Raw genomic sequence first — 16484 nt, 5'->3', positions numbered from 1 at the left:
TTTTTTTTTTTTTTTTTTTTTTTTTAGATAGTCTTGCTCCTGTCATGCAGGCTGGAGTGCAGTGGCACGATCTTGGCTCACTGCAGCCTCTGCCTCCCGGGTTCAAGCAATTCTCCTTCTTCCCAAGTAGCTGGGATTACAGGCATATGCCTGGCTAATTTTTGTATTTTTAGTAGAGACGGGGTTTTGCCGTTTTGGCCAGGCTGGTCTTGAACTCCTGAACTCAGGTTATCTGCCCGCCTCAGTCTTCCAGAGTGCTGGGATTACAGGCGTGAGCCACTGCTCCTGGCTGGGAATAAGCTTTTGACTTTCCCAATTCAGATAGGTTGATCTTCTGTTTTTTTCTGAATGGAGTTTCGCTCTGTTGTCCAGGCTGGAGTGCAATGGCACTTGACTCACTACAACCTCCGCTTCCTAACTTCAAGCGATTCTCCTGCCTCAGCCTCCCAAAGTGCTGGGATTATAGGTGTGAGCCACCAAACCCAGCCCAGATAGGTTGATCTTAATGTAACAATCCAAAACAAATGTCATAGTCAAGATTTGGTAGCTAGATTTAAAACTAAAATATTCTGCAGTTGGGAGTGAAGTGTTGTTAGCACATACGTCGACGTTATGCATTTAGAGATGTTATAAAAATGTATAGGCAGTATACACAGCACTACTCAAGAAGCCAAAGAAACACTTGTACAGTGCTATGTGTCACATGTCTGCTTCTGCCAGAGGGTAGGAATAGTGATCCTGCTATAATGTGAGAACCTGAATCATGTTTGTAAAATAGGAGGCTGGGAGCAGTTCCAGGCCACAGTGAAGTCTGTTGCTTCTGTCACTTTATATTCTTATATTTCCTTTCCCTCAGACAGTAAACTGTTGATACCCGTACTTGTAAAAGTTGTAAGGCAATTTTTAGGATTGTTGTCAAAGAAAAGCTTGGATTACATTAACATTTGTACCTAGTCTTTTAGGCAGTACATCAGAGGGGGCTGGGAATTGTGTCTGTGTTCCTATGATAAGTAGATCTTACTGTACAATAGTAAATGTCCATTGAAAAGCAAGTAATACAACCTGTGCTCATTGGGAGCACTTGAACAATTTTGTTCCATTCTGAATAACTTTTGAGCAAGTAATTCTAAGCTTTGTCTTGTATCCTTGTGTGAAATTGCTACCATCATTTTCACCCTATTTGATTTCTTAAATAAAGATGTTTGTTCAAGAAAAAAAAAAAAGAATAGAGGGTGTAGATTGAACTGGGCCCTGAGGATCCAATTTAGTAGGGAAGTCTGAATGTCATTGCCTGTGAGCTATGTGGTGAGGGAGGAGAGAGCTGATACTTGGGGTTCAGACCATAGGTGGAGCCATAAGCCAGACACTTACTTTAGAAAGGCACCGACCTGCCATAGGAAGGATTTTGTCCTCTGCCTAGAAAAAGGGAGGCATGGATGGAATAAGGAATGGGCTTGGGATGGAGACTAAGGTTTCAGATGGTTTATATTCTGCACCTATAGGCTTGACTGACCCTCAGGGCCACTCTTTTGTAGGAAAAGAAAAAAGTTATCCGGGCTAGTGGAGCAGCTGGGTTCTAAACTAGAGCACTGCGTTTTCCCCTTCTCCACATATCAAGGCAAGATTGGATGATCTGCCCCAGTCAAGGTCTCCCAGCAAGCTCCCCTCAGAGCCTTATTAACAGGCAGGCCTGGTTGCAGAGAGGACCAGTAGCTGACCTACCTGCTCAGCCCCTCCCTACAACTCATTAAGAATGTGTGAGGCCGGGCGTGGTGGCTCACACCTGCAATCCCAGCACTTTGGGAGGCTGAGGCGGGTGGATTACAAGGTCAGGAGATTGAGACCATCCTGGCTAACACAGTGAAACCCCGTCTCTATCAAAAATACAAAAAATTAGCCAGGCGTGGTGGCGGGCGCCTGTAGTCCCAGCTGTTCAGGAGGCTGAGGTGGGAGAATGGCGTGAACCCAGGAGGCAGAGCTTGCAGTGAGCCGAGATTGCGCCACTGCACTCCAGCCTGGGCGACAGAGCGAGACTCCGTCTCTCAAAAAAAAAAAAAAAAGTATGAAACACTTACTGGTATAAACACTAGCCAGTGTCCTTCTAAGTGTGTACACATAGGTAGGCAGTTAGAAGTGAAACTACTCATTGAGTTAAATTCCTGCAAATACTACATAATTGATTTGACCCAAATTTGCCTATAATTGTCAACGTACCATGGAAAATTTTAGTATCATATCCTCTAAAATTTTAAAAGCTAAAAAATACATCTCAGTTTTTGAAATTCTACTACATCATTTACACTGAAAACATATAGTAAACCACTAGTCCCAAGAACAGTGATAGCTGAGACATATGATGAGCTACCAGTGTTTGACACTGGTAAGAGTCCTATGGGGTGGGAGCCATTCTTACAACCTATTTACAGATGAGAGCACTGAAGCTCCAGCAGGTTCAGTTCTTTCTAGAGTCACAGTGCTGCTAAGAGCCAACACTGAAGTCTGAGAAGCTGAGTTTATACAGTCAATTTGAGATCAGTTTGCTTTAGGGTAAGGAAAAAGAGATGGTGGTCCAACTCTGCCTGTAGGATCTTCCCGTGGTTTCCCATTTCTCATGGTTTCCCTCTTCCCTCAGGGCCCCCTGGCGATGGCAGAAATGAACCCAGCACAGGTGAGTAGAGTGTTTTCTACCTTTCACCTACCAGTTATCTCATAGATGGTTTTGGCACCTCCATATAAAGAAAAGTGGTGTGCTGACACTCTTTTCTCTCTTTTTCCCTCTCTTATGTCTGAAAAGTGGGTGGTTCCACCAGTTCTAGTATCTTAAATTAGGTCTGGGATTTTTGTTTGATTATTTTAAGTTTATTGTGACACCTTACCTGGATGGCCCTGGATTACGTGGAGTGGTTCCCATTTTTGACAACTGACGTGGTAACATCTGTCAGAGTGTCATGGGCACAAGATTAAGAATGTTTCAATGTTTGGAGGAGAGACTGAACTGGATTTTTAGGGAACTGCAAGTGTCTGTTATATCAGATAGGAATAGGGAGCAGAGTGGGAGGTGGCTAGAGACACACAAACATCAGGCCTGGAATGACAGCCTAGGTCCTGGGTCTCTAATCTAAGGGAGGTGGTAGATGGGGAAGATTTGAAGCAGAAGAGGGCAGTGATAGGACCCTAGCTTAAGGAACTTTCTTTGGCTTCTGAGGAGGACAGACTGTGGAGATGAGGGTAATGGCAGGGAGATCTGAGAGGATGTTCCTGCAGCAGTCTAGGTGGATGTTGGTGGTAACTTGTCAAGAGTAGTATTGGCGGCCGGGCGCGGTGACTCAAGCCTGTAATCCCAGCACTTTGTGAGGCCGAGACGGGCGGATCACGAGGTCAGGAGATCGAGACCTTCCTGGCTAACACGGTGAAACCCCGTCTCTACTTAAAAAAAATACAAAAACCTAGCCAGGCGAGGTGGCGGGCGCCTGTAGTCCCAGCTACTCCAGAGGCTGAGGCAGGAGAATGGCATGAACCCGGGAGGCGGAGCTTGCAGTGAGTCGAGATCGCGCCACTGGACTCCAGCCTGGGCGACAGAGCGAGACTCCGTCTCAAAAAAAAAAGAGTAGTGTTGGCTTCAGGATGTGTTTTGAACTGGAGCTGCCCACATTTTATGATGTAGAGAGTGAGGCAGCTGGGGAGGTAGGATAGAAGGGGAATCTGGAGTGGCCCCATGGTTTTGTTTGGAATTATAGATGCTCCATCAGCTATGACAGGAGAAGTCAGCAGTACAAGGAATTTTCAGAGTGAGTATGAGGAGTCAGTGTTTGTTCAGGCCACAGATGTCTCAGAGACTCCTGGTGGAGGAGTTCAGGTTGGAGACATCCACACCACGGTGGCTGTCGTAGGCACTAGGATGAAGCCGTGGATTCAGTTTAGGTGACAGCATCTCTAGGTTATGGTGGCAGTGCTGTTTGACGATAGAGAATTGGAATGGGGCATGAGAACTGGGTCTCTTACTGGGTACTTGTGTGGTGGGGTTGGGGGAATCACTAGACAAATGAGGGAATGGAGTGTTTGTGGGGATGAGTGTATGTGAGATGGTGGGGTATAGGAGTGAGAAAGGCTTCTGAAGGAGAGTGGACATGATGGGGTTGATGGGGGGGTAATAGGGTGAGGTTAGAGAGTTGCTAAGCATCAGTTGGGATGAGGTGAGGATAGGAGTTGTATTAGTCCATTTTCATATTGCTACAAAGAACTACCTGAGACTGGGTAATTTATGAGGAAAAGAGGTTTAATTGACTCACAGTTCTTTTTTTGTTGTTTGTTTGTTTTTGAGATGTGGCCCAGGCTGGAGTGCAGTGGCACAATCTCAGCTCACTGCAATCTCTGCCTCCCAGGTTCAAGTGATTCTTCTGCCTCGGCCTCCTGAGTAGCTGGGACGACAGACTCACGCCACCACACCCAGCTAATTTTTTTATTTTTAGTAGACACGGGGTTTCACCATGTTGGCCAAGATGGTCTTGATCTCCTGACTTCGTGATCCACCCTTCTCAGCCTCCCAAAGCGTTGGGATTACAGGCATGAGCCACTGTGCCTGACCCATAGTTCTTTAGGCTTAACAGGAAGCGTAACTGGGAGGCCTCAGGAAACTTACAATCCTGTGTCCATGAGGCAGGACACAGCTGAGAGTATGTGAAGTCCTCACATGGTTTGTTTGGGCTGCTGATAGTGAACTGAGAAACAGGAGCATGTAGGGAACCTTCACAGCAAGGCTTTGGGCTGCCCCCGGTGCTAGGGGACTTTGGTGTTCTGGGGCAGGACTAGGAGTGAACTGGATGCTGAGCGTATTTGCCATGCACCACCTGGTTTTCTTGTGCAGAGTGGCCTGTTAGGAGGTGAAGGAAATGCCTGTGGTGTGGGCTGGGAGGTGTCTGTGGAACTGACAGGAGTGGAGGTGTGAGAGATGGGATTGGAGTGCTGACCAAAGACTGATGTTTAGGCAGGAGAAGTGTGAATGGAGGCCCCAGGCCCTGGCCCTGGCCCTGGTAGCTCAAGGGAGGAGGATGAGTCTGAGTTTGGTTGTCTTGGGAGGCAAGATCTGGGTGACTCCATGGACAATGGCTGGCGGGAGAGGATGGATCCCCCCATGGGAGTCCCACATTCCTTTTCTACCTTATCTTCCATCTGTTTCCTCTGTGCTGGACACGGTGGCCAATGTAAATATGGAGAGAAAAGTCACTTGTGCCACCTGGATGTTGTTTCTCTTCCACACTGGGAAGGTGTGGAGATTGAGGAAGGAATGGAGGTATAGGGGAGAGGGATGAGTTCCTGGAGAGAGAAATGTAGCAGTGATTGTACCCACTGGGTTTTTTCTTTTCTCTTTCTTTTTTTCTTTTCTTTCTTTTCTTTCTTTTTTTCCTTTTTTTTTTTTTTTTTTTTTTTTTTTTTTTTTTGAGATGGAGTCTCGCTCTGTTGCCCAGGCTGGAGTGCAGTGGCACGATCTTGGCTCACTGCAACCTGCACCTACTGGGTTCAAGCAATTCTGCCTTAACCTCCCAAGTAGCTAGGACTACAGGCATGTGCCGCCATGCCCAGCTAATTTTTGTATTTTTAGTAGAGATGGGATTTCACTGTGTTGGCCAGGCTGGTCTTGAGCTCCTGACCTCAGGTGATCTGCCCGCCTCAGCCTCCGAAAGGGCTGAGATTATAGGCATGATCCACTGTGCCTGGCCCCCATGGAGCTTTCATTTATGGNTTTCCCTAAGGAGGGTGCACACCACATAACACAGGGCCACATGGTGAAGCACCAGATTTGGTCAGGAGAAAAATTGCCATGAGGAGAGTTTAGTTTAGTCCACAGATGCTCTTGGGGTTTCAAAGGGAAGCAAGGCAGGGCTGGGTGTCAGGATAGTTTGGCTAGTTTTAGTAATTCCAGGACACCTGGGCTATTGGGACTGTCCCTAGTTGAGCAGTACCTGTCCCTGGGTTGACTTAGAACATGGGAAATATTGGCTGGTTTGAGAAAGTTAGAGATGGAGGTGGTTCGGAATATGTGCCCAGGATGGTAGGGGAGGTGGAAACACATTTGGCTGTTAGTTTGGCCCTGTGTTTAATGGGTGATAAATATAAGTAGAAAATAGAGAACGTAAGTAAATACAGCTTGAAAAGAAGCTACTCATGTCTTCATCTTTCCCAATTTGGCAGGGCCGTGTGGTCTTTGAGGACGTGGCCATATATTTCTCCCAGGAGGAGTGGGGGCACCTTGATGAGGCTCAGAGGTTGCTGTACCGCGATGTGATGCTGGAGAACTTGGCCCTGTTGTCCTCACTAGGTAAGGCCTTCATACTTGCCCAGTGTCCTGGGTCGGGCTGTGTTGTCTCCTTTTACCTGAAGGTGGCGCTGTGTTTCCCACGGTGAGACCATGGGTGCTGCTGCTTTTCCTTGTTTCCTGACATATGTTCTATGAGTCAGGACTGGGCTGTGTGCTCTGTGCTCCCTTTTTCCTAGCAGCCCCATCCCCTCTGCTCCGAGGCTTGCAAGAAAGGGCTCAGGATCCAGAAATGTTGAAGTTGACATAGAGACCCACTGGCCCTGTGTTCTCGTCAAATGCATGGGACCTCTGTGCTCTGTTGTTCCCTTGCTCTTGCCAATATTTCTTGGTGCCTTCTTGTTCCTGGAATTTCTGGCACTGACCTGATCACTAATCTGGTCAACCACTGGCTTGATTGTGCAGGATGTAGAAATCTTCTGTGAAGTTCTGGTGATTATAGAATGTGCGATATCATCAGGTGGTCTCTCTGGGCGTGGGCTGTCTTGTCTCTTTCTGTGTCTTTCCCCTAGGACCGGTCTCTTTCAGGTCTCACAGACTGTCACCTTAAGCAATGGGGAGGGCCCTGGTACCCAAGAGGGTGGCTATTACTCCCTGAAGGGCTGTAGAGACTCAGAGAGACATGATCTTGGTTCCTGGGAGTTGGGAAAAGGTGCAATATCACAGGTTGGGTCATACCACACTAGGAACCTGTCCTGTGACCCCTGTTGTTTAGTTCAAGACCGGTTGCCACAACTCACTCTTCCTTTCCTTCCTGCATTGTCATTTCTACTCTGACTTGTAATCCCTGGCTTCCACCTGTTACCTGTTCTCTTCGACTGCTCCCTTTGCAGTGCCCTCCAATGCATGACCTTTGCTTGAGGTGAGGTCTGCATGTATTTGTCAGCAGTCCCTGAACACCATCTCCTCTGTCACAGTCAGATCTCTCTGGGTTTAGACACAGCCTTCTACACACTGCTCACTAGTCACCAGCAGCTGTGGCTTGTGGAAAGCCATTTGCAGAGAAGTGATTTGGAGACCCTCCGTCTCCTCTCTGCACTGTACCCCTCTCTCGTGTTCTTGCCTATCATCAGGGCCCTCCCATTACGGGTATTTGCCAGGCCCAGCTCTGCACAGCAGGCCTTCCTCTCATCGGCCTTCGTGTTTGTATTACTTCGTTCTCACTCTGCTATTAGGAAATACCCAAGCCTGGGTAATTTCTAAAGGAAAGAGGTTAATGGACTCACAGGTCCCCATTGCTGGGGAGGCCTCAGGAAACTTACAATCATGGCGGAAGGCAAAGAAGAAGCAGGCATCTTCTTCACAGGGCGGCAAGACAAATGAATCCAAGCAGGGAAAATGCCAGACACGTAAAACCAGCAAATTTCGTGAGAATTTACTCAGTTTCGTGAGAACAGCATGGGGGAAACTGTTCCCATGATTCAGTTATGTCCACCTGGTCCCACCCACCCTTGACACGTGGGGATTATTGGCATTACAATTCAAGATGAGATTTGGGTGGGGACACAGAGCCTAACCACATTATTCCACCCTGGCCCCTCCCAAATTTTATGTACCTTTCACATTTCAACACCAATCCTGCCTTCCTAACAGTCCCCCAAAGTCTTAATTCATTCCAGCATTAACCCAAAAGTCCAAGTCCAAAGTCTCATCTGAGACAAGGCAAGTCCCTTCTGCCTATGAGCCTGTAAAGTCAAAAGCAAGTTAGTTACTTCCAAGATATAATGGGGATACAGGCATTGGATAAATGTACCTATTCCTAATGGAAGACATTGGCCAAAACAAAGTCTACAGGCCCCATGCAAGTCCAAAACCCAGCGAGGCAGTCATTGACTTTTAATGCTCTGAAATTATATCCTTTGACTCCCATCTCTCACATCCGGGCACACTGATGCAGTAGGTGGCTCCCACTGTCTTGGGCAACTCTGCCATTGTGGCTTTGCAGGGTATAGACCCCCTCTCAGCTGCTCTCATGGGCTGGCATTGAGTGTCTCTGGCTTTTTCAGGCACACGCTGCAAGCTGTGGGTGGATCTGCATTCTGGGGGCTGGAGGACAGTGGCCCTCTTCTTATAGCTCCACTAGGTAGTGCCCCAGTAGGGAGTCTGTGTGGGGGCTCCGACCCCACATATCCCTTCCTGCAGTGCCTTAGCAGAGGTTCTCCATGGGTTCCACCCCTGCAGCAAACCTCTGCCTGGACATCCGGCATTTCCATACATCCTCTGAAATCTAGGTGGAGGTTCCTTCCCAAATATCAATTCATGACTTCTGTGCACCCACAGGCCCAACACCATGTGCAAGCCACCAAGGCTTGGGGCTTATACCCTCTGAAGCAATGGCTGGAGCTGTACCTTGCCCCTTTTAGCCATGGCTGGAGCTGAAGCAGCTGGGATGCAGGGCACCATGTCCCGAGGCTGCATAGAACAGGGGGACCTAGGGCCAGCAGCTGGGAGGCAGGGCTCCATGTCCTGAGGCTGCACTAAACAGCCTGGGCCAGGCCCACGAAACCATTTTTCCCTCCTAGGCCTCTGGGCCTGTGATGGGAGGGGCTGCCAGGAAGGTCTCTGACAGGTGCTAGAGACATTTTCCCCATCATCTTGGTGATTAACATTCGGCGCCTCGTTACTTATGCAAATTTCTGCAGCAGCCTTGAATTTCTCCCCAGAAAATGGGTTTTTCTTTTCTATTGCATAGTCAGGCTGCAAAATTTCCAAACTTTTCTGCTTTGCTTCCTCTTGAACACTTTAGCACTTAGACATTTCTTTTGCCAGATACCCTAAATCATCTGTCTCAAATTCAAAGTTCCACAGATATCTAGGGCAGGGGCAAGATGCTGCCCGTCTCTTTGCTAAAGGATAGCAAGAGTCACCTTTACTCCAGTTCCGAACAAGTTCCTCATCTCCGTCGAAGACCACCACAGCCTGGACTTCATGGCCCATATTGCTAAATCAGCATTTTGGTCAAAGCCATTCATCAAGTCTCTAGGAAGTTCCAAACTTCCCCACACTTCCTGTCTTCTTCTGAGCCCTCCAAACTGTTCCAACCTCTGCCTGTTACCCAGTTCCAAAGTCACTTCCACATTTTCGGGTATCCTTACAGCAGTATTTCACTACCTCAGTACCAGTTTACTACATTTGTCCGTTCTCACACTGCTATTAAGAAATACCCTGGCTGGACGTGGTGGCTCACTCACTCCTGTAATCCCAGCACTTTGGGAGGCTGAGGTAGGTGGATCACCTGAGGTCAGGAGTTTGAGACCAGCCTGGCCAATATGGTGAAACCCCATCTGTACTAAAAATACAAAACTTAGCCGGGTATGGTGGCAGGTGCCTGTAATCCTAGCTACTCGGCAGGTGAGGCAGGAGAATCACTTGAACCCAGGAGGTGGAGGTTGCAGTGAGCTGAGATCGCGCCACTGCACTCCAGCCTGGGTGACAGAGCAAAACTGTCTCAAAAGAAATACCCGATATTTGGCCGGGCTTGGTGGCTCACGCCTATAATCCCAGCACCTTGGGAGGCTAAGGTGGACGGGTCACTTGAGGTCAGGAGTTCCAGACCAGACTGGCCAACATGACGAAACCCCGTCTCTACTAAAAATAACAACAACAACAAAAATTAGCCGGGCATGGTGGCTCATAGCTGTTATCCCAGCTACTTGGGAGGCTGAGACAGGAGAATTGCTTGAACCCAGGAAGCGGAGGTTGCGGTGAGCTGAGATCACGCTACTGCACTCCAGCCTGGGGGAAAGAATGAGAGTTCATCTCAAAAAAAAAAAAAAAAAAAAAGAAATACCCGAGATTGGGTAATTTATAAAGGAAAGAGGTTGAATTGACTCACAGTTCTGCATGGTTGGGAGGTCTCAGGAGATTTACCATCATGGTAGAAGGCGAAGGAGAAGCAGGCACCTTCTTCACAGGATGGCAGGACGGAGTGAGTGCAAGCAGGGGAAATGCAAGATGCTTATAAAACCATTAGATCGTCCAGGTGCTGTGGCACATGCCTGTAATCCCAGCACTTTGGGAGGCCAAGGAGGGCGGATCACCTGAGGTCAAGAGTTCGAGACCAGCCTGGCAAACATGGTGAACCCCCCGTCTCTACTAAAAATACAATAATTAGCCGGGTGTGGTGGCACACGCCTGTAATCCCAGCTGTTCAGGAAGCTGAGGCAGGAGAATCACTGGAACCCAGGAGGTAGAGGTTGCAGTTAGCAGAGATCGTGCCACTGCACTCCAGCCTGGGCGGCAGAGCAAGACTCAATCTCAAAATAAATAAATAAATAAAACCCATCAGATCTCAGGAGAACTCACAATCACGAGAACAGCCTGGGGGAACTGTCCCCATGATCTGGTTAGCTTCACCTGGTCCCACCCATGGCACGTGGGGGTTATGGAGATTACAATTCAAGATGAGATCTGGGTGGGGATACAATGCCTAACCATATTGTTCCCACACCAAACTGAGGGTGGGGCTGCTTATTCTCGCAACCCAATAATGAGATGCAGATGAACTGGGAAAAAAGAGTTTTTATTTCTGTAACCGGCTACAGGGAGAAGGCCTGGAAATTATTGCCAGACCAACTCAAAATTACAAAGTTTTCCAGAGCTTATATGCCTTCTAAGCTACTTGTCTACATGTAAGTGTGCATTCTTCTAAAGATGTAAGTGATTAACTTCTCTATAACCAAGATCTGAGTCCTGAAGACCTTCCTCTGGAGCCTCAGTAAATTTACTTCATCTAAATGGGTCCAGGTGCTGGAGTGATGACCCTTGTCTCCTTCTAAATCATGGAGGTTTGGGGAGTTTCTTTAGAACCCCAATAAACTTATTCAGGGAGGCCTGGGGAGTTTCTTCAGACCTCCAATAAAACGTATTTAAAACGTATTTAATCCTAAATGGGTCCTGTTAAGAATTCCTTCGTGATCTTGTCATCCTTCAAGGCCCAGGAAAGGCCTAGGCAAAACTCTTGGTGGACTTTTTTACACTCCAGCCTGTGCATGAGAGCACTGGCACTATCAGCCTTTAATCAACTTAACCAGTCAGTGCTGAAACTGTTGTCATGGAAGCCTGCCTGCTCAGCTATTAGGGAGACCTGGCCTGCCACAGTACCAGGGTTCATGCCTGTCACCAATTCCATGATCATTTTCATGGGGTGTCTGACTGACATTTGTGATGGGGTTGCCTCCGCTCATCACAGTCAACATGCACCTCACCAGCATTTTTATTCTTACAGGTTGTTGCCATGGAGCTGAGGATGAGGAGGCACCTTTAGAGCCATGTGTTTCCATAGGAGTGTCACAGGTCATGGCTCCAAAGCCCTGTCTATCTACCCAGAAGACCCAGCCCTGTAAGACATGTAGCTCACTTCTGAAGGACATTCTGCGTCTGGCTGAGCATGATGGAACACACCCCAAGCAGGGACTGTACACGTGTCCAGCACATCTTCACCAGCACCAAAAGGAGCAGATTAGAGAGAAACTTTCCAGAGGGGATGGAGGAAGACCGACATTTGTGAAGAACCACAGCGTTCACATGGCAGGGAAGACCTTCTTGTGCGGTGAATGTGGGAAAGCCTTTAGCCACAGACATAAACTTGCTGACCATCAGAAAATCCACACTGGAGAAAGACCTTATAAGTGCAGCAAATGTGGGATATTGTTTATGGAAAGGTCCACACTCAATAGACATCAGAGAACTCACATTGGAGAAAGGCCTTATGAGTGCAATGAATGTGGGAAGGCCTTTCTTTGTAAGTCTCACCTTGTTCGTCACCAGACAATCCACTCTGGAGAAAGGCCTTACGAGTGCAGTGAATGTGGGAAATTGTTTATGTGGAGTTCCACACTCATTACACATCAGAGGGTTCACACTGGAAAGAGGCCTTATGGTTGCAGTGAATGTGGGAAGTTCTTTAAGTGCAACTCGAACCTCTTTAGGCATTACAGAATTCATACAGGAAAAAGGTCTTATGGTTGCAGTGAATGTGGGAAATTCTTTATGGAAAGGTCTACACTCAGTAGACATCAGAGAGTTCACACTGGAGAAAGGCCTTATGAGTGCAATGAATGTGGGAAATTCTTTAGCTTGAAATCTGTCCTCATTCAACACCAAAGAGTTCACACTGGAGAACGGCCTTATGAATGCAGTGAATGTGGGAAGGCCTTCCTTACAAAGTCCCACCTCATTTGTCATCAGACAGTTCACGCTGCAGCAAAACAGTGCAGTGAATGTGGGAAATTCTTTAGGTATAACTCCACACTTCTCAGACATCAGAAAGTCCACACTGGATAAGGCCCTTATGAATACAGTGGATGTGGGAAAGCCTTCAGTCGTCAACATATTGTGGCTGGACAGCAGGCACTACACACTGGAGAAAGACTGAGTGCCATGAATGTGGGTAATTATGTAGGTACAGTTCTCCAATCGCTATGTATCAGATAATTCACACCGCAGAAATATGTGTTCAGCAAACTTGGGACATTATTTTGGTTTGACTCTCATCTCATTAGACATAGGAGAGTTTACACTGAAGAAGAGTCTTTTCAATAAAGTAGAAAGTGGTAAAGATTCAACATGGAAGATTGTACTTATTGGGCTTCAGAATATCCACACTAGTGAAAGTCTTCTGAGTACAGCAAATGTGTGACATTATTTTGCTACTACTTCGCACTACTTAGACACCGGTAGTTCACACTGGAGAAGGGCCACATATGTGCCTTGAATGTAGCCAAGATGATGAACAACACCCAGAAATCTCTGGTTTAGCACTGAGAACTAGTATCATGTTTTTTAAAAAACAATGGTAAAGTACATGCCACATCAAATTTGCCATCTTAACTGTTGTAATGTCCTGTTTAATACTTGAGGTACATTCACATTGTTGTGCAAATAATATCCTGAACTCTTTGTCTTGTAAAATGAAACTCTATAACCATTAAATAACAACTCATTCCCACATTTCTTCAGTCCTTGGTGACCACCATGCTAAAGTCATTATGAATCTGACTCCTCTTGGTACTTTACAGAAGAAGAATCTTAGAGTGTTTTTCATTTTTTTTTTTTTCACTTAGGATAATATCCTCAAATTTCAGCCATGTTTTAGCATGTGTCAGAAATTTTAAGGCTGAGCAATATTTCACTGTTGGCATTTGCCACACTTCCTTTATTTATGACATCTATTCATGGACATTTGGGTTACTTCTACCTCTGGCTATTGTGAATATTGCCCCTACAAGCATAAGGGCACAAATATCTCTTCGAGACCCTGCTTTCAGTTCTTATTGGGTATACCCAAAAGAGTGGAACCACTGGATCCTGTGGTCATTCTAACTTTAATTCTCTGACAAACTGAGAAACTTTTCCATAAAACTTGTACCGTTTTACATTCCTAGCATTTCACAAAAGTTGTGATTTGTCCTCATTCTAATCCATAGAAGGCAACATTTCTAACAAGTTTCTAGGTGATTTTGTTGTTGCTGATGTAGGGACTACATTTTGAGAACTGCCCTATCCCATTTTTATAACAATGCAGATATTCTGTAAATACCCCTTGTTTCTATGTTCTATCCTGTGAACCTTTTCATTTTGTTAATTTTTCCCTATGTTTACAACCAGGAAATAGCTTGTCATCTTTAATATAAAACAGAAATCTTTGCAAAATACCAATTGCATTCTGTAGCCCTTGGATCAGTTTCTCCCCCAATCTATGTAGATATTTAGTGGTGTATAATCTTGTGTGAGAATCCTCATGGTAAGAATACATTTTAAAGGATCTTAAGTAAGGTCACAAAATAACAGCAGTTTACCTGTGGACCTGCCCTCCACCCAGGCCATCCAGTCCCAACGACAGTGCTCTCACTGCTGCTTTCCAGGTGTGTACCTGTCATGGGGTGTGCATCCCGCTGACCATTCCTCTTAGTGGGTTCTAGGCAACAGATATAATAGCTTAGATGCCAAAGCCATAGAACCTGCCAGGGGTTGTGTCATTTTGAAAATTATGCAAAATTCTAAATGATCTTTTTTTTTTGAGATGAAGTCTCGCTCTGTCACCCAGGCTGGAGTGCAATGGCCAGATCTCAGCTCACTGCAAGCTCTGCCTCCCGGATTTATGCCATTTTCCTGCCTCAGCCTCCTGAGTAGCTGGGACTACAGGCGCCCACCACCTCGCCTGGCTAGTTTTTTTGTATTTTTAGTAGAGACGGGTTTCACCGTGTTAGCCAGGATGGTCTTGATCTCCTGACCTCGTGATCCGCCCGTCTCGGCCTCCCAAAGTGCTGGGATTACAGGCTTGAGCCACCGCGCCCGGCCTCTAAATGATCTTAATGGCAGCAGTCCCTAACGTTGTTGGCACCAGGAACTGGTTTCATGGGAGACCACTTTTCCGTGGATGGTTTTGGAATGAAACTCTTCCACCTCAGATCATCAGGCATTAGATAGATTCACATAAGGCCCACACCTAAGTCCCTCGCATGCACAGTTCAGAATAGGGTGTGCGCTCCTATGTCTAATGCCGCCGCTGATCAGGAGGTGGAGATCAGCGGGAATGCTCGCTCCTGCTGTGCGGCACTGTGTGGCCTAGTTCCTGACAGGCCACGGACTGGTACAGTCTGTGGTTTGGGGATTGAGGATCCCTGTTAAATGGGATTTGGGGAATTTTATTTGGGTTCTCTCTTTGACTACTCTATTGTCAAAGTTATTGCATCTAATTTTTCTAGAGTAAGCCAGGTTCTGTGTCACGTCATAGAGCCACATAAACAGCAAGGGGCGCTATTGTGAACTGTGCCTGCGAGGGATGTCGGTGTGCTCCTTACGTGAATCCGAGGTAAAATCAGAAAAAAATAAAAATTGAGCCTGTGAGGTTAGAAGCAAGACAGTCATGTTAGATTTCTGTCATTATTCATAGTTCTGCAAAGGTGGTTTCAGGTTCTGCATCAACCCAAATGTGCTCTTCCATCCAGCAGCATTTACAACCAAAGATGCAGTCAGGCGCGGTGGCTCAGGCCTGTAATCCCAGCACTTTGGGAGGCCGAGGCGGGCGGATCACGAGGTCAGGAGATCGAGACCATCCTGGCTAACACGGTGAAACCCCGTCTCTACTAAAATACAAAAAAAAAACTAGCCGGGCGAGGTGGCGGGCGCCTGTAGTCCCAGCTACTCGGAGGCTGAGGCAGGAGAATGGCGTAAACCCGGGAGGCGGAGCTTGCAGTGAGCTGAGATCCGGCCACTGCACTCCAGCCTGGGCGACAGAGCGAGACTCCGTCTCAAAATAAAATAAAATAAAATAAATAAATAAATAAAACCAAAGATGCTGTCCCTTAATTAGTTACTTTCACAGTCCATTTTAGTACTGGTTCCTCAGGAAACTATTTCAATCTATAAAAGTGAAACAGTTTCTTCATATTATAGTCTCTGGTTTGAATAGTTACTTGGTTGCTCTTCCCCACATTGACTACCTTCTTGGTAGCCATAGGTCTCAAAGGCATTTTCTGTTGTCCCTAAATGATTCTGCCCTTGGTAGGGGTGGCTTTTAGGCTGGCTGATGGCTTTCATTCAGATGGACAGAAATCTAAGCTTGATCTAGCATCAAGTCTGGACCCAGCACTCTCTCTCTTTTTTTTTTTTTTTTTTTTTTTTAGCTATTATAGATAACAAAGGATTGAATAATTTGCTTTTGGCTTATTAGCTTGCATTTTCTTATGAATCCAGTGAACCAGAGATTGAATATTTTGCTTTTTGCCTATTAGTTTGCATTTTCTTATGCATCCAGTGTGCCAACTCCCTGGGAGTTGGATCCATCTCTAAATTTCCATGGTAACTTTTACCTTTAGTAACTGAGCACAGACAGCCACAGCTCCACACCATGTATGGACATTTGGCCACCGAGGAATCAAAGGTTTTTCATCCTCCACCCATTTTTAAATAGAGGATTATTCAAAAGTTAAACAAAAAACTTTATTATCTCTTACTAATATATGAAAATTGTGTTCAAAATAGAAAGTGACCTTCTACTTTTTTTTTTTTTGAGTGGTGTGATCTTGGCTCACTGCAACCTCCACCTCCCAGGTTCAAGTGATTCTCCTGCCGCAGCCCCCACATAGCTGGGATTACAGGCACACACCACCACGCCCCGCTAAGTTTTATGTAAGTAGAGATGGGGTTTCTCCATGTTGGCCAGGCT

At 46.5% G+C, this 16484-nt stretch overlaps 1 protein-coding gene across 2 annotated transcripts in view; it reads left to right on the top strand.

Annotated features, from left to right (window-relative positions):
• The window catches only part of ZNF547 (zinc finger protein 547), an 18143-nt gene extending 3828 nt beyond the window's left edge, over window positions 1-14315 (top strand). The window contains exons 2-4 of one of the 2 annotated variants that reach the window (XM_017885431.1): window positions 2633-2668; window positions 6190-6316; window positions 11541-13966. In XM_017885431.1, the coding sequence (XP_017740920.1) occupies window positions 2645-2668; window positions 6190-6316; window positions 11541-12598 (1209 nt within the window). In that variant the 5' untranslated portion in view covers window positions 2633-2644 and the 3' untranslated portion in view covers window positions 12599-13966. Of the gene's footprint in view, window positions 1-2632; window positions 2669-6189; window positions 6317-11540 lie in introns of both variants that reach the window. The other variant, XM_017885432.1, reaches the window with a different exon arrangement.
• The last annotated feature ends 2169 nt before the right edge of the window (window positions 14316-16484 follow it).

The sequence above is a fragment of the Rhinopithecus bieti genome, unplaced genomic scaffold, assembly GCF_001698545.2.
Source record: "Rhinopithecus bieti isolate Rb0 unplaced genomic scaffold, ASM169854v2 scaffold_15006, whole genome shotgun sequence".
NCBI lineage: Eukaryota > Metazoa > Chordata > Mammalia > Primates > Cercopithecidae > Rhinopithecus > Rhinopithecus bieti.
The sequence above is the reverse complement of the archived record's forward strand: the minus strand, read 5'-3'. Positions and strand labels throughout refer to the sequence as shown.